The sequence below is a fragment of the Anolis carolinensis genome, chromosome 4 (assembly GCF_035594765.1).
Source record: "Anolis carolinensis isolate JA03-04 chromosome 4, rAnoCar3.1.pri, whole genome shotgun sequence".
NCBI classification, from domain to species: domain Eukaryota; kingdom Metazoa; phylum Chordata; class Lepidosauria; order Squamata; family Dactyloidae; genus Anolis; species Anolis carolinensis.
The window spans coordinates 119,447,929-119,473,273 of NC_085844.1; the positions used below are offsets into that span (position 1 = coordinate 119,447,929).

Below are 25,345 nucleotides of genomic sequence, written 5' to 3' on the forward strand. Positions count from 1 at the left end.
CTTTCTCTCCTTCCCTCCCTTCCCTGCTTCCCCGCTCTTTTCTTCTCTGTCACTCTCGCCTCCTCCCCCTCCCCTCCCTCCCCGTGAGCCCTTGGATGCAAAGAAGCTCAGGAAAGATTGAGTTTTCCTTTGGGAGGCGCAATTATGGCAGAAATACAGCAGGAGAGGCGCCCTCTTCTCAGCCTCCCTCGCCCTCTCCAGGCCTCATTATTTATGACAAAGGCAAAGCGGCGTCGGACTTCAGCACCAGTTCGGAGAGGGTTCATAAATTATATCCGCAAGAGCCTCGCCGAGATCCTCTTGCGAGCCATCCCATAGCATTAGCCAGCCCAAGGTGGCACCTTCAGGGGCTAAGGGTGGGTTAGGTTCTCATTGCTACCCCTAATCTATTTATTTCTCCTGTCAGAAGCAAACCAAGGGTATACAAGCTGTAATGTATTTATTTTAAAAAAAACACAACAATTTGGCATTATACTATTTATTTATTTATTTATTTACATCACTTTTACCCCGCCCTTCTCACCCGGAGGGACTCAGGGCGGCTTACAACAGTTGGCAATTACATTGCCCAAAATACATTCAATAAAACAGTAACAGGATCCATAAACAATAAAACAGTACCACATTAATTAAAACTCTAATTAAACTGTATTAAACCATGAATGATAAAATTTAAAATACATATATAGTTAAATTCATCCACTAACAGTAATTCTGCAGTGAAGATGACAACAGAGATTAGAACAAAAACCCATGACCCTCCAAACCTATGATACTGTGCAAGAGGCTACAAAATTTGACAAGCCCAGCAGTTCTATGGTTTGCTGTTAAATAATATTATCTTAGTAATTCTGTGATTTGAAAAGGAGATTGTTATATTACATCATCACATATTGATGAAAATCAAAATAATTATGTTAATCAGTGCTAAGTATACTTTGACATGGATGGAGTATACTACATTTCTGTATAAATGGATATGCTAAATAACAAAATAATTCAATAATTATACTAAATGTCCTTTAAGCAGTAGCTGGCTACTTGGAGTGCCTCTGGTGTTGCTATAAGAAGGTCCTCCATTGTGCATGTGAAAGGGCTCAGACTGCATTGTAGTAGGTGGTCTGCGATTTGCTCTTCTCCAAACTGGCATGTCCTGGACTCAGGGCTGGCTCAAGGAAATGTTCAAGTGTAGGTGAACAGAATTTTGCACCCCCCCAAAAAAAAAAAAAAACCAATCAGGCATCGAATTGCTGCCAGTTGTGAGGCCACCCTGAGTCCTCTTTGGGGTGAGAATGGTGGGACACAAGTATGGGAAATAAATAAATAATATCAGGACAGTAAAAAAAGAACACTCAAAAACAGGGGAATTCCAGACATGAAACAATCAGGGCCAGCTACCATGTTTCCCCGAAAATAAGACAGTGTCTTATATTAATTGTTGCTCCCAAAGATGCGCTAGGTCTTATTTTCAGGGGATGTCTTATTTTTCCATGAAGAAGAATTCACATTTATTGTTAAACAAAAAATAAACAAACATTTATTATATACTGTACAGTAGTTGTCATCACAACCAGACAAACTGTGAGTCCTATTAAGTATTTCTTGTTACTACCACTATTTCCATGTACAATACTCTATGGTACTTACATTTCCTGATCCTGCATTCTCTGGTGTTTCCAAACAAAACCTTTGCTAGGTCTTACCTATGGGGGAGGCCTTATATTTAGTAATTCAGCAAAACCTCTACTAGGTCTTATTTTCTGGGGATGTCTTATTTTAGGGGAAACAGGGTAACACTTCCCAACAAAGGATCACCCCAGGCAGGAAGCAGCCAGACTTTGAAGCTGCAAGGCCATTCAAAGCTAATCAAGGTGGCCAACTGCAACATCCACACTTGCCTCAGACAGACAAATGTTCTTTGAGTTCTTTCTCCCAAACTTTACATTCCATAGATATACAAACCCCACCTACCTAGTTTCCAACATACCTCTTGCCTAGTTTCCAACGGTCCGTGATGGTGGCAGCAGTAGGAGGAAGAGTGAAGCCACCGGAACAAAACGGTGCTGGCGCTGGCGGCCGGGGTGGTGTGGGAATGGCAGGCCTACGTGGCCGGGCCCAGGCCAAAGTCGGACCCAGGCCTGGCTGAAGGCCCAAAGGAGGAGGAGGCGGGGTGGTGCGCTTGCATGCATGCACGCATGTGCACGCACGTGGGGGCACCTCAACTGTGCCCCCAGGATTATGGCGCCACAGGCAAGTGCCTAAATGGGCTCGTGGTTGAACCGCCCCTGCATGGACTCCACCTTATAGCTCCATTTCATCTCGTGGGACCAGAGCGCAGTCTGTTCAGGGCCTTCCAAGTCACCCAGTCTTCTGTGTGCCCAGGAGGAAGATACAGAATGGGGCACGCCTGGCTCAACAGCAGTATGTGTGAAAAAGACCTTGGAGTCCTCGTGGAAAACAAGTTAAACATGAGCCTACAATGTGATGCAGTGGCAAAAAAAAAAAAAAAGCCAATGGGATTTTGGCCTGCATAAATAGGAGTATAGTGTCTAGATCCAGGGAAGTCATGCTACCCCTCTATTCTGCCTTGGTCAGACCACACCTGGAATACTGTGTCCAATTCTGGGCACGGCAATTGAAGGGAAATGTTGACAAACTGGAATGTGTCCAGAGGAGGGTGACTAAAATGATCAAGGGCCTTGTGAACAAGCACTATGAGGAGTGGCTTAAAGAGCTGGACTTGTTTAGCCTGCAGAAGAGAAGGCTGAGAGGAGACATGATGATGGCCATATATAAATATGAGAGGGGAAGTCAAAGGGAGGAGGGAGCAAGTTTGTTTTCTGCTGCCCTGGAGACTAGGATTCAGAACAATGGCTTCAAACTACAGGAAAGGAGATTCCACCTAAACATTAGGAAGAACTTCCTCACTGTGAGAGCTGTTCAGCAGTGGAACTCTCTGCCCCAGAGTGTGGTGGAGGCTCTTTCTTTGGAGGCAGAGGCTTCTTGAAGCAGAGGCTGGATGGCCATCTGTCAGGAATGCTTCAAATGTGATTTTCCTGCTTCTTGGCAGGGGGTTGGACTGGATGGCCCATGAAGTCTCTTCCAACTCTAGGATTCTTTAATTCTATGATTCTATGTCATCCGACGTCAGCCACTGATTGAGGTTCCAGGTTTTAGCCTGCCACTTTTGGACTCTCACTTGCTGAGGTGTTCCTGCGAGTATCTCTGTAGATCTTAGAAAACTATTTCATGGTTTAAAGCATTGGCATGCTGGCTGATACCCGAACATGTTAAAACAGTGGATGTGGCTCTTAACCAGACATGCCACATCATCACAGGATGTCTATGCCCCACACCTTATGCATTTTCTAGTAGGAGTGTTCATAAAAAACAAACGCAAAGACTGAGTTTTTTTCCTAAGAAATAGCATAACATATGTCCACACCGATATTGCCTAACATCCAAAAACAAACAAGGCCCTTTTCAAATAACCCGGGCATTGCTAGGTACCCAAGCGAGTACCAAATAAAGGGCAGTAGAAAAGAAGAAAAGAGCAATTTGGGCCTGCCTCTCTTTATACTCATGGGTCCCTGCTTGGATTGGTGATCAGGGCTAAACTTGGAAAAACAACTTGTAGGACACTTGAGGCCTAAATACCCTAAACAGGAGCCTGTGAAAAGATTTTAAGGTTCCCTGAGTCAAGCTTCGAATGTTAGCCTTGTTTCTGGGTGTATTTGACCTGCTGATTCCAAAAATGGCATGTTTTCCCCTATCTGCTCTAGTTTTTGAGATACAGAACATCTGTCCTCTAACAGTCATCATCTACTCACTCATAGAATATCATAACCACCATCTATCTATACACAAAAAAAAGTGAAAATGTGCATGTGTGCATGTGGCAAGGGTGTCCACTTACACAGACAGAGTCCCATCTCCATCAACAGGCTAGAGTCCCCACTATGCAGGAGACACCAATGGCCCTCCTTCCAAGCACATTACAGGTTACAGTGAGCACCATATCCCAGGGTTCCTTTCTCTTTCCATTGGTGTGAAATTTTCATGACCCCTCTCACTGCCTCTCACTTAACCCTTTCCTATGGCACACAGCAAACAGAGGAATTGATCAGCAACAGAACAGACTGGAGAGGGTTGGAGGACTGACTCAACAGGATGGAACTTGTAGTTCACCCTGCATCAAGACACAGCACTGTGACCCCCCCGTAGACAATGGACCGGGACCAAAATTTGCACAGAGAAGTCCCATGACCAACTGAATATACTTCAGGGGTTTTTGAAAAGTGACCTTAATTTTGGGAATTGTAGTTCGTCCTCATCCAGAGAATACTAAACCCAGCTAAAGTTGAATCTTTAGGAGCCTCCGGTGGCCTAGGGGATAAAAGCCTCATGACTTGAAGGTTGGGTTGCTGACCTGAAAACTGCCAGGTTCGAATCCCACCCAGGGAGAGCGCGGATGAGCTCCCTCTTTCAGCTCCAGCTCCATGCGGGGACATGAGAGAAGCCTCCTACAAGGATGGTAAAACATCAAAACATCTGGGCGTCCCCTGGGCAACGTCCTTGCAGACAGCCAATTCTCTCACTCCAGAAGCAACTCCGGTTGCTCCTGACATGAAAAAAAAATTGAATCTGTAACACACTTGGCACACAGACCCAAAGTTGTCCACTGGTAGGGTTTGTGGAGGATTGATCCACACATCTGGGAATTGTAGTTCACCCACATCGTTATGTATTTTCTAACGGGAGCATTCATAAAAATTAAACTATAGACTGGCTTTTTTCTAATAAATAGTGTTACTAATTAACTTAATAATATGACCTAACCCCCCAAAACAAACAATGCCTTTTTCAAATAACCTGGGTACCTCTGGGTACCCAAGCTTGTATTTAATAAACTAGACCTGATGTGGTCTAGTCAGTGCAATTTTCTGAATCAGCACCCCAAATAATCCCAGAAACTGACCTAAAACTAGGATGCCAATAATATTTTGTGTTGGTTGTGTTATTTTTCTTCTCTCTGACCTCCAACTGAAATTTTGCATTTCCTTCACTTAGGAATGTATGCAATAAATTACATTTCATATCACATTACAGTTGTTGCATATCTCAAAAAAATCACATACACTCATCTATACTTTGAAATTAGGATAGTTGTTAGACCCTATGTCAGATTGCACATGATCACTGTCCTGCTACGAACAAGCCATTGTGCCAGAAAGAGATCTCCCCAGCAGTGTCTTTGAATTTCTAAATGTTTGCTGAAAATGACTGTTTGAACAGATGTTGTACTATGTTTGATTATCGAGTACTGAAATGGTGGAAAAGTTGTAACATGAGATTTTGAATAATCCTAAAATATAATTTACAGACATATTGAAGTCGATTGTCAAAACTACCACTACATTCTGAGAAAGGGTCCCAAATTTTCTCCTGACTGGCAAAGGGATCCCTGGAACAAAAAAAGGTTCAACACCTCTACCTTATAGGCACCGGATCCTGTCTGATCTTGGAAGCTAATGGGGTCAGCCCTGGTCACTACTTGGGTAGGAGACCACCAATAAATATTACATCTTGTATTCTAGAGGAAGAAATGTCAAACCACTTCTGAGGATTTCTTGCCCAGGAAACTCTTAGACACTCTGGGAGTAGCCACAAATCTGACAGCTGGCTTGAAAACACATACACAGGAATTTTAAAAGACAGTAAAGGTGTCCTGGTTTGAACGTTGGACCAGGACTCTGGAGAACAAGATTCAAATCCTCAGTCAGTCATGGAAACCTCCCAGATAACCTTGGCAAGTCAGGCTCAGAGGAAAACAAAGACAAACTCCCTGGGAACAATTTTTGCCACGAAAACCCCATAACAAAGCCATCATAAGTCAGAAAAGACTTGAAGGGGCATAACACAGAAAAGTTGGAACAAAAAGAGAAAAGTTGTGATGGTGACAATGACTACAACTTATTTCTTCTCTTGAAAAGGGAGATGGTCAACCTAGCATAGCTCAGGAATAGAATTTGGATCAGAAATATTCCCAATGAATAGTAATTATTACAGAATCAATAATTACTATGATATTCTGTTGCACTTGTCTTGCCTAGCACTTTATAGTTGGTCTTGTCCACGCTGAAGCCCTGGTCATTATACCTGGCCCTGCTGAGGGAGCATTTTGTAGTTGATTTCTTAATTTTTGTGGGTTTTTTTTAATTGTATGTTCTTGTTTCATGTTTATTATTCTTCATTCTGTTTAATTCCTGTATGGATTCTTGCTGGAAACCACACTGAGTCCTCTCGAGGAGATAGAATGGTATATAAATAAAGTATTATTATTATTATTATTATTATTATTATTATTATTATTATTATTATTATTGTATGACACAGCAAACAAGATAGATATGCTGGATTTCATATCACAAAATCACAAGTCGAACACTTCCCAAGTGTCTAGGACTGTGTGATGTATTTTCGGATGATGCGTGCAGATCCCAGTAGGGTGGCCTTTTGCAGTTGGCAGATCGTAATTTTGTCAATGTCTATTGTTTCCAAATGCCAGCTGAGATCTTTTGGCATGGCACCCAATGTGCCCATCACCACCGGGACCACCTGCACTGGTTTCTGCCAGAATCTTTGATGTTCAATCTTGTGGTCCTGATAGCGGCTGAGTTTTTCCTGTTGTTTTTTGTCAATGTGACTGTCACCTGGGAGGGCAACATCAATGATCCAAACCTTTTTCTTTTCCACAACTGTGATGTCTGGTGTATTGTGTTCCAGAGCTATTATTATTATTATTATTATTATTATTATTATTATTATTATTCCAGGGCTGGCCAAAAACTGTTTGCCCGAAATGGATAAGCAAATGTTTACTTCCCCTGCACCTTAACCATGGCAGGTTGGTTTGTTTAGATGGGTTCCAGAGACAAAAAATGTCAAAGGTATTTCTCCTCCTCCCAAGCAGTAAAAAACAATATGTAGTTATAGCAAAGCAATTGCTGATAGTGAATTAATTCTGAAATTTCAAATCAGCTGCCAAGGGCAATGCTTTTCCTCTGCTTCATGACAGAGCCAGTATTGGGAATGTGTATTTCACGCATGCATGAGCACATGCTCTGAAGAGAAATAGGACAATCCAATTGCAGCCAGGGGAAAGAATCAGTGGACCATTATCAAGCATTGGTGAGATCTCATGGGATCAGACAGCACAGAATGTCCTGGCAACATGCCAGATGGTAATAGCAATGTTCTGGCAGCTGCTGGTACTTATAGTGATAGCAAAGTACTTTGGGCATCAGGAGTAGGAATTGGGCAGCTCATGTGGGAATTTGTAAAAGGCACTATGGTGAAATGGGTTGACTGGATAGACATGTGTCAGCAGCTGATTGGCTAAGCATGCCAGGAGCCAACATTCTGATTGGCTACTGTCTCTGACTTGCTGTTTGAGCAGGCACTTTTACCTCAGATAATGAAGAGTTAACAGCTAGGGAATTAATGACTCCTAACTCTCTGAAGCCTGATCAATAGGCAATGAGGCATATTTAAAGATGTTTTAAAAGGACTGTTTATCCTCTCTGTTCTCTGTAAGAAGCCAGAGAGACTACTGTATATATTGTTGCTCTGTTTGACCTGTTGAACTGAAGTAAAGTTACAGTAGAGTCTCACTTATCCAACACTCGCTTATCCAACATTCTGGATTATCCAATGCATTTTTGTAGTCAATGTTTTCAATATATCGTGATATTTTGGTGCTAAATTCGTAAATACAGTAATTACTACATAGCATTAATGTGTAATGAACTACTTTTTCTGTCAAATTTGTTGTATAACATGATGTTTTGGTGCTTAATTTGTAAAAATCATAATCTATTTTGATGTTTAGTAGGCTTTTTCTTAATCTCTCCTTATTATCCAACATATTTGGTTATCCAACGTTCTGCCGGCCCGTTTATGTTGGATAAGTGAGACTCTACTGTACTTTTACTTATTTCACAAACCTGAGTGGCACGTTATTAAACTTCAGGCTAAACTTTGGTCAAGAAACCGTGGTAAAGCTTCTATTTATTTACACCTACAACCTCCAACAGCCCATGGGCTACGTGTGATACTTAAGGGGTCCCCAAAGGGCAACAGGCAATTCACAGGACCTCCAAGGCACCCATTAGAACTCCTCCCAATGGGTCTGAGACCCCCAATTTCACCAGCCAAAAATGCATTCATGTGATTAAAAACTTGGGGGGAGGGGGGCTCTTATATGCTGTTCCAGGATCCTCCCTGCTACAAATAACCAGTCTTTTGTCAGTAGCTTTAAAGTAACATGTTGTGTCTTTTGGTTACCCTCAAATCATAGCTGTGGTGGCTAAACTAGTGGTTCTCTAGGTTTGAAAGCATGTACACTCTTGCTGTATATGTTCAAAGATGCACATTAGTGTCAGCTTCTCAGGGACCAATCTTGGCACTCAAAATAAAGTTCTGGGGCTGAGCTGTGGTGAAATCGGGTTCCTATCAAGTCTCGAGTCCATGTCAGAACAAACAAATATACACGAATGAACTTCCTGTATAGAAAAGTTTGTATTCTGCCTGCATTGAAGGCAGATTATATTTTTGAAAGATCACATTTTCACACCGAAAACCTGAGACCTGTTAATATTTAACAATACGCAAAGAAGAACTAGCAGCACAGTGAAATCCTAATCATCAGCCATCATCAAGCTCAGCAAAATAGACTGTTATAAAGGTCCTCTAGAGATCTCTTTTTACAATCTGAAGGAGGCTAAACATGACCACACTGCTAAGCATAGAGGAGCTAGAACTCACAAGGCTGAAGTTAAAGTATGTTTTAATAAGCAAGAATAAAGGCAGTTTCCCTCTCTCTCTCTCTCTCTCTCTCTCTCTCTCTCTCTCTCTCTCTCTCTCTCTCTCTCTCACACACACACACACACACACACACACACACACACACACACACACACACAGGCTTTCTTGTTTTCTTTCAGCATATCTGCAATCCTTACAGTAACTAGGAAACAGAATATTTCCAGCATTGTTATATATTTCCTTTTGTAACTTGGAGGGTAGCCTGATTTGGAAGTAATGACCATTAGCTTTACAAAGGATTTGCTGATGGCAAAGAATAAAACAACCAGGCCTGGTTTGTCAATATACATCACCCCAAAATAGCTTTCTTTTTAAAACTTTTGTTGATATGTGGCTTTCAGGGTTTATGATGAGCACTTCAAATTGCACTTTAGAATTTACCCTTACACTATTAACTGAAGTTTTAAGCATTATAATTATGTTAGTAAGAGAAGAAGGTAAATCACAGTCTCTGCAACTGTTTTATCTGGCTGCATGCTAATGCTAAAATTATAGGCTTGAAAGAAATTCACATTGAAATAGCATTTGCATCCAAGTGTGGTGTGCTCGGGGGATCATGGTTCAGGATCTACCATCAGATAAAGTTGAAGGAGATTTGGGAAAGAGCAGTCAATATTGATCAGGAGAGAGTAAGAAACCACTTTGAAAGGAAACATAAAAAGGACATGAGCTCATGAGCAAATAGCAGATGCAGTGGGCTTTATTTCAAAGGAATGAACTGGGAAAACCACCTGTATGCATTCCTTGCCTAAGAAACCCCTATGGAATTCATGGGGTCACCATAACTCAACAAATGACTTGAAAACAAATACACAAAGTAAATATGGAAAAATTAGCATGTGCCTTATCAGTTGATGCTGGAAAACTTTTAACTCTTCAAATGTTTTAGGTTATAGCTCCCACATTTCAAGAATGTGGGAGCTATAACCTAAAACATTTGAAGGGCCCCTAGTGGCGCAGTGTGTTAAAGAGCTGAGCGACTGAACTTGCAGATCAAAACATTGCAGGTTCGAGTCCAGGGAGTGGAGTGAGTGCCTGCTGTTAGCCCCAGCTTCTGCCAGCCTAGCAGTTCGAAAACATGCAAAAGTGGGTAGATCAACAGGTGTTTCCTCTGGCGGGAAGGTAATGGTGCTCCATGCAGTCATGCCGGCCACATGACCATGCAGGTGTCTACGCTCTTCGGCTTAGAAATGGAGATAAGCACAACTCTCAGAGTCAGACATGACTGGACTTAATGTTGAGGGGAAACCTTTACCTTTACCTTTTTTTATGGCTCCCACAATTCTTTACCATTAGCCACAGTGGCTTGGGCTGATTAAAACATTTGAATTGTGGAATGTCTCCCACTCCTGCTATAATGTTGCTAGAAAATAGATGGCAATATTTATACATAAGTTTCTTTCCAAGCACTGCTTACGCTTATGTCTGTCATACAACAGGATACCAAACAACAGATAGCTGCTGGACCATGGAACTAAATGTTTGAGGATATTTTGTTATCACTGACATTTACAACATATCTTATTATTGGGCAAATATTAGCCCAGGATTTTACTTTGTTGAAGGCAATGGTGGCTGGTGCTTTTCATGATAACTGGAGATGCGAACCTGCTTAAAACACTTTCTTGACAGACAAGACTATTAATGGCAAATTGGCAACTGCTCAAGAGATTTCCTGTTTTCTGCTAGATCAGAGCTCTAAATATCAGTCATCAGGGCAAAACACTATGGAAAGGCTATGGCTTTTGTCTTTTGTTTGTGGGCATCCCACAGAGAGTTGGTAGGCTGCAATGGAAAAATGGAAGTTATGTACCAAGGCTCTCATCTAGTAGTGTTGATCTTGAGTTCACTGGGTGGGTGGGGAGTGGGATCAGGAAATTACTTTTTTGGATTATAACTTCAGAAACCACCACTGGCCATGATGGCAATTGTAATCTATGTCATGGTCCCAGGATCTGAATTTTGTTGTCCCTACCTAATGACGCCTTCAAGATGTATCAGACTGCATCATCCATCATCTCCAGTCACTGTAGTTAGTGATCATGTTGGTTGGAGATTATACTTCTTTGGGGGTATGGGTCTTACTGAATGAAATCCTACCATGTTTGCCAAGATTGGACTGCCCACCACTCAGAATAAACTTAGGTGATCTTGTTGGGTGAGTGGGCTTATTAACAAAAGACCCTCCTCATAAATGCACAGCAGAGTAACTTATTAGCAGCAGCGTGACCCAGCATCAGTAGCCAAATGTAATAAAAACAACAAAAACACACAGACCAGTGTTATCTCTTTCTTAGGAGGCTTTTCTTTATAACAAAATAATATGGTTGCACTACTTACAAGAAAAAGGTTTTCGAAACATAAATAACGTGGCGAAATGTATTAAAGCGCTGAGCTACTGAACTTGCAGACCAAAAGGACCCAGATTCAAACCCCGGGAGTGTTGGGAATCATCCTGGACTACTCAAGTCTAGATGTAGTTAGATAGATGATAGAGTTAGATTGAGGGAATCCTTTCCCTGCTTCCAAAGCATGCCTAGACAGGCTTTACTGTGTTTCACTCTATCCTGTTCAGATCACATCCCTTACTTTGAACTTAGTAGAAATGTGAATCTCCAGGGACACTAACTTCTCATTGGTCAGAATGTCTTTTATGGCCCCAATAAAATGGACCATGATGTTAGAACCATTTTTGGTTCTCTCTTCTCCCTTTGTTCTTCAAGCTAACAACACGTCCTGCCATCTCTCCTGGCAAGATGTAACTATTTAGATGTTTTATTTTTCCTTTCTTATTTTTCCTTAGAAACCAGTCTAGAGTAGACTAGACAGCTCCCAAACCTTTCTATCTACAATGGAGTTCTTTTTACCTGAATAAATACTTTTTGAACTTTCATTGAGACTCTGCAGTCCATTGCAATCCTAAATGGTCAAAGGCTTCTCTTTGCTCACCCCGTGTAAGTAACTGCTGCATTTGAAAGCTTTGCTTTTGCTACTCTGCTGATTTTTGGTGGAATCTCCCCCCAGAGAGGGTTAAATTGAGTCTAACCACTCAGAGATTACCACAACAGAGAGCAGCGTGAGCAACTGCTGTTAGCTCCAGCTCCTGCCAACCTAGCAGTTTGAAAACATGCAAATGTGAGTAGATCAATAGGTACCACTCCGGCGGGAAGGTAATGGCGCTCCATGCAGTCATGCTGGCCACATGACCTTGGAGGTGTCTACGGACAATACCGACTCTTCGGCTTAGAAATGGAGATGAGCATCAACCCCCAGAGTCAGACATGACTGGATTTAACGTCAGGGAAAACATTTACCTTTACCTTTATACTTCCATCTTTGCTTCTAGACTGGGCTTCTTTCTCATGAAGATAAACAGTTTCACTCTCACAGAGCCTCCTCTCACAACAAACTTACACAAGAGATTCACACAGTAGCTTTACACACTGGATCTTCACACATGAGACATCTCACATAGAGGCCTACCTCACACTGAGATGTCTCTCACAGTGAGACATTCTCTCACTGAGGCTGACTAACACTGAGGTATTCTAAGACTCCTCAGGAGGACACTAGCTTTGGCCTCCTCAGGGAGAGGCTAGCTTATTTAACCCTTTCAGTGCTTGACTCATATTTTTGTAATTAAAAAAACCTAGTTAATTTTTAATATTTCTGACAGATCTGACCCTTAGTACAAAGCATTTTTAAAAGACATTTGTTCAGTAAATAACTGATCAGGACCTTAAAAACCTAAGGGCACCAGATCCCTTCTGATCTTGGAAACTAAGTAGAATAATAATAATAATACTTTATTTTTCTGTTCAGCCACCATCTCCCCAGAGGGACTCGGGGCGGCTAACATGAGGCAGAGCCCAACACAGAAACAAAGAATAACAAATTAAAACACATATCAATAACTAAAAACAATAGTACAACAATCAAGTAAAATAATCAGTTAAAAACATACCATATCATAAAACATAGAATGGCCAAGTAAGTTAAGGCAATAATATCAACATCACCACTATGAATAAAAGAATTAGCCTGGTTAGTCTTTCGTGAGAGATCGCCAATGAATACCAGATCCTGTATGCTATATTTCAGAGAAAAGAACAACACAAGCCATTTCTAAGTATTCCTTATCTAATAAAGCTCTGAGAAATCCTTGGGTTTAATGTAAGTCAACAGGCTGCTTGAAATAACAAAAACAATCAATTAATCTTATTAATTTTAGTCAATCAACTGATAGATCTCTCAAATGCATGTAAAAATAATACTTCTAAAACAAAAAAACCTGTTTTGCTTGTACATAGTGTACTCTAGCAGATGTCTTCATCAAGAGGCCTTTGTTTTATGAACAAAAGTACAAAACTGCTTGTTATCCTTGCTTTATATAAAACTTGTATTATCTATCTATCTACATGTCTGTCTATCTGTCTTTATCTATGTGTGGGTCTGTCTGTCTGTCTATTTACCATCTGCTGCCTGATTAAGGAAAATGTCTATTCAATTTGTAAGTTGTTAAGCAATTGATTCAATTAATCAATTGAATACTAAAACTCTATCAGACTTCCCCAGCCTGGAACGCTCCAGATGTTTTGGACTCCAAGTCCCATTCACCAACTAACCAGTTATAGCAGAGGCTGTGGTTCAACACATCTGGACAGCACCAGGTTGGGGAAGGGTATGTCAACAACCAACTCACTCTCCCGGTGTGGATACTTAAATTGTCAAAATAGCATATCCACAAGCAAGAAGGTGGTATCAACAGGATAAAGGAGGAAACTGCAAAATTTAATTATATGAAACAAGGTCCAACTGAGTGTGGGCTTGGCTCCTGTGGTCAAAGTCTAACTGTTGTGTGACTGTTGTGTTGAAAGAGAGCCAGGTACTTAAGTTGATTGACAGCAGGCATTGTCCCCTGTTAATTGAGTTTCTGGGAAAGCTTTATTTGCCAGTGTGAGTTTCTGCCAGAGCCTGATCCCAGAAGGGCAGTTGGTTCTCGCAGAGGCAGAGGCAGCAGGAGGACATTTTTGCTCCCTGGCTTCAGGTAGGATTTGGCTAAGATTTGGCTAAGATTTTAAACTGAGTGTGGGCTTGGCTCCTGTGGTCAAAGTCTAACTGTTGTGTGACTGTTGTGTTGAAAGAGAGCCAGGTACTTAAGTTGATTGACAGCAGGCACCTTTACTAACTATCCTTTGCATTACATACAGGAAACAAAGCAACATAAACAAATACACAAAGAGGTGGTTTGTTGCAGTCTGCACATAAAGTGCGTGCATATTACTTAACTGTACAAAGATCCCACTTGGCCACCACGCTCACCAAGAGATGCAACAAAAGCAAAACATTCCCATCACATGCACCAGCTGTGGCATGTTCCGCTTTTTCACACAAAAACTAGACAACTACAACTGCTCCAAATGCAAACAGATGACTCTGATGGAGCAGAGGATCCAACAGCTCGAGCACCGTATTAAGACCCTTAAGGACATTCAGGCACTCGAGCTCTTCTTGGACACTGCACAACACGCTGCTGTAGATCTGCAGCCTGCATCACACCAACACCACCAAGACCATGATCAGGAACCTTATGGGGAGATCAACTCAAAGGTAGACAACCCTCAGGCTTGGAAGGAGGTCACCCATAGAAGGAGACGCAGGACCAGGCAGCCTCCGCAGAACTCCTCTGCTCAGCTGCATTTACACAACAGATTTGAAATTCTTACATCATTAACATACAATCAGGAAACACATCTTGTGGAGGACCACAGTTTCTTAGATACCACTCAGTGGACCACCCTGGATCAATGCGCAGGGGATAGCCCTGACGGGGACAGTGCATCACCACAGTCACACTTATGTAATCATGCAAATGCTCCATCCCCAATCATAGACCAGGAGCAACAGGAACATCCTTGGGAGAGTAATGGGCTCTCGGATGTATCTCAATGGATTGTCATTGATGAATGCACTGGGGATGTTGAGGAGGAGGACAACACTTTACACCTACATGATTCACTTCAACAGGAACACTCTTCAGGGGACATACACACTGTCTTGCACAAAAGGGACCCTGTCAATCCTCAAAGGAAACAGGTCTTGGTAGTAGGTGACTCCCTCCTTAGAGGAACGGAAGCCATCATTTCCAGACCGGATGGGATGGCTCGAGAAACATGCTGCCTCCCGGGGGCAAAAATACACCATATCACTCAGAGGCTCAGCAGGCTCCTAAAGACCCATCACCCTCCCCACCTTATGTTGATTCATGTAGGTACCAATGACACCGCTAGGCATACTTTTCAAAAGATCACAAATGATTTTCGAGCTCTGGGAACAAAGCTAAAACTGTATAATGTACATGTGATCTTTTCATCCCTCCTCCCCGTTGTAGGACACGGCTCTACAAGGGCCGGAAAAATAGTACAGGTCAATAACTGGCTCAGAAAATGGTGTCAAGAGGAGCATTTTGGCTTCCTTGACCATGGTCTACTCTTCCAAGAGGATGGACTACTGGCAAGCGATGGGGTGCATCTCACACAAGTAGGAAAACATCTTTTTCCACACAGACTCACAAACCTCATCAGGCGCACTTTAAACTAGATCCACTGGGGGAGGGGAACAACAGCCTGGCGAACACTATATTACCCACGACCACAGGGAACCGCCAAAAGGCTAAACGGAGGGCTGCACAAACACAGCAAGGACTAAGTACAGAGAGCACAATAATCCCAAATAAACAGTTCGAGGGGAGGTCACAGGGGCTTACATGTCTTTACACTAATGCTCAGAGCATGGGAAATAAGCAAGACGAACTCCAACTCCTAGCACAGCACCACACATACGATGTCATAGGCATCACTGAAACCTGGTGGGATGACTCCCATCACTGGAATTTAACCATTGAGGGCTATAACCTCTTTCACAGAAATAGAACAAAGGGGAGAGGAGGGGGGTAGCTTTATATGTCAAAAACAGTTACGGTGCAGAAGAAATGCAAGACTGTAATCCGGGAAACCAGCTTGAAAGCATCTGGATAAGAATCAAGGGAACCGGGACTCAAAAAGATCTTGTCGTGGGTATCTACTACAGACCTCCGAGTCAGGATGAAGGACTTGATGAAGCCTTCTGTCAACAGCTGACCAAACAGGCACAAAGAAGAGATATAGTAGTCATGGGCGATTTCAATTATCCCGATATCTGCTGGAAAACAAACTCAGCCAAGAGTACAAAGTCCAACAAATTCCTCACTTGCCTTGCAGATAATTTTATGGTCCAGAAGGTAGAAGAGGCAACAAGGGGATCAGCAACTCTTGATCTAATCTTAACAAATGTGGAAGACCTGATCAATACAGTTGAAGTGGTTGGATCCTTAGGGGCAAGTGACCATGTGCTCCTGCAGTTTGCAATACAAAGGAATGCTGAAACTAAGACAAGTCAAACACGCATTCTGGACTTTAAGAGAGCTGACTTCCAAAAAATGAAGGAATTACTGAGCGGCATTCCATGGACGCCGATATTAAAAAACAAGGGAGTTAAGGATGGATGGGAGTTTTTCAAAAGTGAAATACTCAAGGCGCAAATGCAAACAGTGCCAACAAAGAAGAAAAATAAGACAAGTGCAAAGAAGCCAGAATGGATGTCCAAAGAACTTCTAACTGAGCTAAAGCTCAAAAGTGACATGCACAAGAAGTGGAAAAGGGGAGAAATCACCAAAGAAGAATTCAAACGTATAGCCAACACCTGTAGGAAAAAGGTTCGCAAGGCTAAAGCGCAAAATGAGCTCAGGCTTGCCAGGGACATAAAAAACAACAAAAAAGGCTTTTTTGCTTACGTTGGTAGAAAAAGGAAGAAAAAGGAGGCGATAGGGCCATTGCAAGGAGAAGATGGGGTGATGGCGACAGGGGACAGGGAAAAGGCAGAACTACTTAATGCCTTCTTTGCCTCGGTCTTCTCAGAAAAAGAAAGCCATCTTCAACCTCAGCAACACGGAATGGACGAAGGATTGGGGGAAATCCAACCCCAAATAGGGAAACAAGTTGTCCAGGAACACTTGGGCTCTCTAAACGAATTCAAGTCCCCAGGGCCAGATCAGCTACACCCAAGAGTACTGAAGAAACTAGCGGAAGTTATTTCAGAACCACTGGCAATTATCTTCGAGAGTTCTTGGAGAACGGGAGAAGTCCCAGCAGATTGGAGGAGGGCGAATGTGGTCCCTATCTTCAAGAAGGGAAAAAAGAACGACCCAAACAATTACCGTCCGGTCAGCCTCACATCAATACCAGGCAAAATTCTGGAAAAGATCATTAAGGAAGTGGTCTGCGAACACTTAGAAACAAATGCGGTCATTGCTAATAGTCAACACGGATTTACCAAAAACAAGTCATGTCAGACTAATCTGATCTCTTTTTTCGATAGAGTTACGAGTTGGGTCGATACAGGGAATGCCGTGGATGTAGCATACCTGGATTTCAGTAAGGCCTTCGACAAAGTCCCCCACGACCTTCTGGCAAACAAACTAGTAAAATGTGGGCTAGACAAAACTACGGTTAGGTGGATCTGTAATTGGCTAAGCGAACGAACCCAAAGGGTGCTCACCAATGCGTCGTCTTCATCATGGAAAGAAGTGACAAGTGGAGTGCCGCAGGGCTCCGTCCTGGGCCCGGTTCTGTTCAACATCTTTATTAACGACTTAGACGAAGGGTTAGAAGGCACGATCATCAAGTTTGCAGACGACACAAAACTGGGAGGGATAGCTAACACTCCAGAAGACAGGAGCAGAATTCAAAACGATCTTGACAGACTAGAGAGATGGGCCGAAACTAACAAAATGAAGTTCAACAGGGACAAATGCAAGATACTTCACTTCGGCAGAAAAAATGGAAATCAAAGATACAGAATGGGGGACGCCTGGCTTGACAGCAGTGTGTGCGAAAAAGACCTTGGAGTCCTCGTGGACAACAAGTTAAACATGAGCCAACAATGTGATGCGGCTGCTAAAAAAGCCAATGGGATTCTGGCCTGCATCAATAGGGGAATAGCGTCTAGATCCAGGGAAGTTATGCTCCCCCTCTATTCTGCCTTGGTCAGACCACACCTGGAATACTGTGTCCAATTTTGGGCACCACAGTTGAAGGGAGATGTTGACAAGCTGGAAAGCGTCCAGAGGAGGGCCACTAAAATGATTAAGGGTCTGGAGAACAAGCCCTATGAGGAGCGGCTTAAAGAGCTGGGCATGTTTAGCCTGCAGAAGAGAAGGCTGAGAGGAGACATGATAGCCATGTACAAATACGTGAAGGGAAGTCAAAGGGAGGAGGGAGCAAGCTTGTTTTCTGCTGCCCTGCAGACTAGGACACGGAACAATGGCTTTAAACTACAGGAAAGGAGATTCCACTTGAACATCAGGAAGAACTTCCTCACTGTGAGAGCTGTTCGGCAGTGGAACTCTCTCCCCCGGACTGTGGTGGAGGCTCCTTCTTTGGAGGCTTTTAAGCAGAGGCTGGATGGCCATCTGTCAGGGGTGCTTTGAATGCGATTTCCTGCTTCTTAGCAGGGGGTTGGACTGGATGGCCCATGAGGTCTCTTCCAACTCTACTATTCTATGATTCTATGATAAGATGGGCAACTGGGAGCATCCAGGTAGAGCTTGCTGTGTTGCAGCTCTCATCAGCCCTCACAAGAATATCCAATGGTGAGGGATCACTAACATTGCATGCCAACAATGCCTAGAGCAGTGGTTCTCAACCTGGGGTCCCCAGATGTTTTTGGTCTACAACTCCCAGAAATCCCAGCCAGTTTACCAGCTGTTAGGATTTCTGGAAGTTGAAGGCCAAAAACATCTGGGGACCCCAGGTTGAGAACCAGTGGCCTATAGGGTCACATTTTCTCCACCACTTTGGAAGAGGAAAGGTATAACACGAAAATAGGTTAGTGAGGACTGGGCATGTCCAATGGGCAGAGAGTGAAGATTGCCAGTTGTTGAGAAGATGGGATCTGGAAAAGAACCTAGTGGATTGGTTGGAATCCACATTTGTTTTGGTTTCAGGTTCCACTTATAGAGCCAGCTTCATATGCAACTCCTTTTGAGTTGCTGGCACCTGTCTATGTGTGGGTCTGTCTGTCTATCTACCATCTGTTGTCTGATTAAGGAAAATGTCTATTTGATTTAGCCATGGAAAAACATCTCTGGTGCTCTCTCTGTCAATTTTAACCTTGAGTCCCCTTCGGGGTAGAGAAAGGCAGGGTATAAATAGGATAAATAAATACATAACCCTATGAATTTAAACTTCCATTATGCTAAGACCAAGGATTTTAATGCATTCCTTATGTCTGTCCTTCAATATGTCTATTTTAATTGTCTTACATTTATTTATATCTATGTATTTTAACAGTGGGTGCATTGATGAAGGACTGTAATTTGACACTACTTGAACTGCCATGGCTCGGTGCTATGGAATCCTGGGAGTTGTAGTTTTGCAAGGTCTTTAGCCTACTCTGGCAAAGAATAGTGGTGCCTCACCAAAGTACAGCTCCCAAGATTCAGTGGCATGGAACCATGGCAGTTCAAGTGGTGTCAAACTGCATTAATTCTACAGTGTAGATGCACCCTGTCTTTAGCCTTGAAGAGAGGCGGGTGACAAATAAATAGGAGTCCCCAATAAAAGTAATAAAAGGAGGTTCTTCCTGCTCCCCATTTGATGATGATGATGATGATGATGATGATGATGATGACTGATGGTTGTTCTAAGCCTCCTCTCCATTGTCTGATGGTGATGGTGGTGGTGGTAATGATGATGAATGATTTTTCTAATTTGTTGGATGGGGAATCTTCCCCCTTTCCATTTTGATGATGATGATGATGATGATGATGATGATTTTTCTAATGCATTGGTTGGGAAGTCTTCCTCCCCATTTTCTGATAGCGATGGTGGTGATGATGATGATTTTTCTAATGCGTTGACTGGGGAGTCTTCCTCTTTCTCATTTTCTGATGATGATGATAATAATGATAATGATTGATAATGATGATGATGATGATGATTTTTCTAATACATTGGATGGGAAGTCTTCCTCCTCCCCATTTTCTGATGGTGATTATGATTGTGATTATTTTTTCTAATGCGTTGACTGGGGAATCTACCTCCATCCCATTTTCTGATGATGATGATCATTATGATGTTTTTTCTAATTCATTGGATGGGGAATCTTCCTCCTTCCCATTTTTCTGATGATGATGTTGATGATTTTTCTAATGCATTGAATGGGAAGTCTTCCTCCTCCCTATTTTCTGATGGTGGTGGTGGTGATTATGTTTGTTCTAATGTGTTGACTAGGGATTCTTCTTCCCATTTTCTGATGGTGGTGGTGGTGATTATGATGGTTCTAATGAGTTGACTGGGGATTCTTCCTCCTTCCCATTTTCTGATGATGATGATGATGATGATGATGATAATGATGATGATGAGTTTTCTAATTCATTAGATGGGGAGACTTCCTCCTTCCCATTTTCTGATGATGATGATGATGATGATGATGATGATGATGATATTGAGGATGATAATTATTATGATTTTTCTAATGCATTGGATGGACCATTTTCTGATTATGATGATGATGGTGGTGATGATGATGATTTTTCTAATGAATTGGATGGGAAGTCTTCCTGCTTTCCATTTTCTGATGAGGATGATAGTGATGATGGTGATGGTGGTGGTGATTATTCTAATGCAGTGGTCCCCAACCTTTGTGCCATGGCCCACTGGTGGGCCGTGAAAGCTAAAATAAGGTCTGTGAGACATGCAGGGGAAAATTGGCGCCAGGGCCTGTTCCTGTGGTTATTTGGGGTGCTGATTTGGAAAATTGCACTGGGTAGACCACACCAGCTCTATATTATTAAATATGGTTTTCTGTGGGCGAGCAGACAACAACTACTGGATGGCATATGTTCTGTATCCGAAACTAGGGCTGATGTAATCTATCCAATGCGGTTTTCTGAATCAGCACGCCAAATAACCAAACTGAATCTAAAATTGACCCGAAATTGATTCCTAACCCTTTTGGTACTAATGTTGGAGAGTGGCCCCTGGTCAAAGTGGTTCCTGGTCAAAATGGTCCCTGGTCCAAAAAATGGTTGGAAACCACTGTTCTAATGTGTTGATTGAGGAATCTTTCTTCTCCCCCCCCCCCCCCAATTTGTTGTTGGTGGTGGTGGTGATGATGATGATTTTCTAATGCATTGGGTGGGGAGTCCTCCTACTCCCCATTTTCTGGTGATGATGATGATGATGATGATGACTTTTCTAATGCATTGGATGGAGAGTCTTCTTACTCCCCATTTTCTGATGATGATGATGATGATGATGATGACTTTTCTAATGCATTGGATGGGGAGTCTTCCTACTCCCCATTTTCTGATGATGATGATGATGATGATGATTTTTCTAATGCATTGGATGGGGAGTCCTCCTACTCCCCATTTTCTGGTGATGATGATGATGATGATGACTTTTCTAATGCATTGGATGGAGAGTCTTCTTACTCCCCATTTTCTGATGATGATGATGATGATGATGATGACTTTTCTAATGCATTGGATGGGGAGTCTTCCTACTCCCCATTTTCTGATGATGATGATGATGATGACTTTTCTAATGCATTGGATGGGGAGTTTTCCTACTCCCCATTTTCTGATGATGATGATGATGATGATGATGATGATGATGATGATGATGATGATGATGACTTTTCTAATGCATTGGATGGGGAGTCTTCCTACTCCCCATTTTCTGATGATGATGATGATGACTTTTCCTATTCCCCATTTTCTGATGATGATGACTTTTCTAATGTATTGGATGGGGAGTCTTCCTACTCCCCATTTTCTGATGATGATGATTACTTTTCTAGTGCATTGAATGGGAAGTCTTTCTGCTCATTTTCTAATGCATTGGATGGGAAGTCTTCCCCCTCTCCATTTTCTGATGATGATGATGATGATTATTATTTTTCAAATGCATTGGATGGGCAGTCTTCCTGCTTTCTATTTTCTGATGGTGATGATAGTGGTGGTGATTGTCCTAATGCAGTGGTTCCCAACCTTTGGGCCTCCAGGTGTTTTGGACTCCCACAGCTCCTAACAGCTGGATTTGTGGGAGTTGAAGTCCAAAACACCTAGAGGCCCAAAGGTTGGGAGCTACTGTATCTAATTAGTTGACTGGGGAATCTTCCTTATCTTCTGCCCTCCCAATTTATTGTTGGCGATGATGATGATGATGATGATGATGATGATGATGATGATGATGATGATGATGATGATGGCGCTTGGTTTAACCCAGCCCTGTCTCCTCCTCTTTGCTCTCAGGTACTGGGACGACTTCCACGCCTGCACCCTCATCGCCCTCACGGATTGCCAGCAGGAAGGGGTGACAGACGTCTGGGAGAAGCTGAAAGAGAAATCCAAAAAGCTCGATTACGAAGGCAACTTGTTCGTCCTGTGCAGCAAGACCAAGGCGGCGGGCTCATCCGTGGTGGCCCTCCCGTCGCCTTGGCTGGTGGTGGCGCTTTCGGCCGCCTTGGCGACGCGCTTCTCCTTGTAAAAAGGGGGCGAGCGGGGGGGGGGGGAGCCTTCCTTCTCCCCCTTGGAGAGAAAAGAGCGAGAAAAGGACAAGCACAACCTGTCCCACAACACGACGCCACCGCTTCAACGCAGGGGAAAACAAAAGTCTCCTCCACTTTGCTCGGCGGTGTGGTGGGTTTGCACCCACACCAACAACAACTGCGGTGGGGAATAATAACAAAGCCTGAGCACCATCTTCACCTTTTGGGGAGGGGGAAGAAGAGAGGGAGAACTCACCCGGCCACTGAGCAGCGCACCACGCCACCCAGCTCTCTCTCGTCTCTTGCCCTCCCTCTCCTCAACTTTGCGTCCTGATTTGCCAAATGGTACCACCAACAGCCAAACTCGGACCTCAGCTTTATCCTCCTCTCTAGATAGACCCAGATCTCTTCGACCCCCGCCCCCTCCCCTCCTCTCTCTCTCTCTCTTTGGGGCGCAAAAAGCAATCTCAGGAACGGCTTCCAGCCACCACCGAATACTAATACAAGCGTTCATAGCTAATACGAATCATAGTAATAATAATGAATCCTATGAATGAGGAGGAAGAGGATGCAGCTCACGGCGACACGAGAGGGGCTCTTTCATGGGGGTGACGAACCAACAGGATGGATGGATGGAGTGGGGGGGGGGGGTCATATAGAGAAGGATCCACGAGCTCCGTGGCCAATCCATCTTTCTTTCCGAAGGGAACTCTGGTGACGTTTCGTTTTCGTTTCGGATTTTTTCAGCCATTCCATTTCAGAGACATGGAGAAAAGGGGGAAAAATAAATAAATAAATAAAGGACCAATGGAGAGATTGTTTTTTAAAAAAAGGGCTGGGGAATGAAGACCAAAACCTGGAAACAACAAGAAAGGAAAACACAGAAGGATTGAATGAAAATGTTGACCTAATGAATGCTGCTAAGTTTGCTGAGAGTTGAGCTTTACTTAATCGTCAAGGCATCTATATTTTTATTTTTCAAAATTCACTGCCTTTTTTTCCCTTTGGGTCGCTGTGAGTTTGGCCATGTTCCAGAAGCATTCTCTCCTGACGTTTCGCCCACATCTAGGGCAGGCATCCTCAGAGGTTGTGAGGTCTGTTGGAAACTAGGCAAGAGAGGTTTATATATCTGTGGAAGGTCCAGGGTGGGAGAAAGAACTCTTGTGTATGTTGCAATTAATCACCTTGATGAGCACTGAAAAGCCTTGCAGCTTCGAAGTCTGGCTGATACCTGCCTGGGGGAATCCTTTGTTGGGACGTGTTAGCTGGCGTTGAATCCATGAATGGAAAATCTGTGGATACAGGAGGTCAACTATAATTTTTTTAAACATAGTGGTGCTCTTTAGCTTTTACACAATTTGAGTCCCCAATTGTTATTGAATGGTAACATTCAATATTCCCTGTTAGTGCAGTGGGTTAAACCCTTGTGCCGGCAGGACTGATGACTTGAAGGTTGGGTTGCTGACCTGAAGGTTGCCGGTTCAAATCCAACAGGGGAGAGTGAGGATGAGTTCCCTCTATTAGCTCTAGCTCCATGCAGGGACATGAGAGAAGCCTCCCAGAAGGATCAAAGCATCCGGTGTCCCCTGGGCAACATCCTTGCTGACGGCCAATTCTCTCACACCAGAAGCAATTGCTGTTTCTCAAGTCGCTCCTCACACACACAAAAAAGCTGGCCCTGATTGTTTCTTCTCTGGAATCCTGAGTGTTGTTCTTTATTTACTGTCCTGATTTTAGAGTTTTTTTAATAAACACAGAGAAGCCATTGAAATCCACAAGCATGTGGACAATTTCAACAGAAAGGAGAAAACTATGACAATGAACAGAAACTGGCTATCAACACTCAAAATAGGGGAATTCCAGGCATGGACCAGTTTCAGACATGAAACTATCAGGGGCAGCTAACACCTCCCAACAAAAGATTCCCCCAGGCAGAAATCAGCCAGGCTTTGAAACTGCAAGGCCATTCAATGCTAATCAAGGTGATTAATTGTAACAGTTACACTTGCCTCCAGCAGACAAGACTTCTTTCTCCCACCCTGGACTTTCCACAGATATATAAACCCCAATTGCCTAGTTTCCAACAGACTTCACAACCTCTGAGGATGCTTGCCATAGATGTGGGAGAAACGTCAGGAGGGAATACTTCTGGAACATGGCCATACAGCCTGGAAAACTCACAGCAACCCAGTGATTCCGGCTCTGAAAGCCTTCGACAATACATTTTTTTCTTATCCCCTTTTCTTCTTTTGGGAGAAAACAAAAAAAAAAGAGAGAGAAAAGTTTCCAAGTTTCCCCCTCTTCTCTTGTTTTTTTACGTGTTTTCCCACCATTACCGTAAGATATGATTATATATCCAACCGTATAGATCACAAGGGGGGAAAAACTAAAATAAGGAGGGGTTTACGTCTATGTGTAAGAAAAAAATTACGATAAAACACACCGCCTCAAGGTTTTCGGGGGGTGGAGGAGGGGGAGTATTCAAAGAGCCTTGATTTTAACAAAAAAAAAGAGAACAAATGTAATTTAAGAAAGTTTATTATAAAGTCAATTCAGCAAAAAAGAAATTATAAAAGATTTGCTACGAAGTATAGAACAAAGGTATAAAATAAAATTATTGTTTGAAAATGAAGATTTAGTTTTTTATTTTTAAGAGGAGCGAATGTATTTTATTATGCACACTGTCCATATACGAATAGTGTATATATAATATAGGGTGATCATGTTCTGTTTAAGCCACTGAAAGGTGCTGCTTTCTTCAAATGAATGAGGTTTGAGAAAAACTGGTGTGGAAATATGTGGGGTTGGGAAGGTTTTAATAGTGTGAACAAACCTGGTGTGAGGTGGACGTTGGGAATGTAGGGTT

At 42.8% G+C, this 25,345-nt stretch overlaps 1 protein-coding gene across 1 annotated transcript in view; it reads left to right on the plus strand.

Annotated features, from left to right (window-relative positions):
• nrn1 (neuritin 1) overlaps positions 1-25,111 on the plus strand; it is a 42,210-nt gene extending 17,099 nt beyond the window's left edge. Inside the window, exon 3 of the mRNA XM_003226860.4 lies at positions 22,244-25,111. Within this exon, the coding sequence (XP_003226908.3) occupies positions 22,244-22,478 (235 nt within the window). The 3' untranslated portion in view covers positions 22,479-25,111. The remainder of the gene's footprint in view (positions 1-22,243) is intronic.
• The last annotated feature ends 234 nt before the right edge of the window (positions 25,112-25,345 follow it).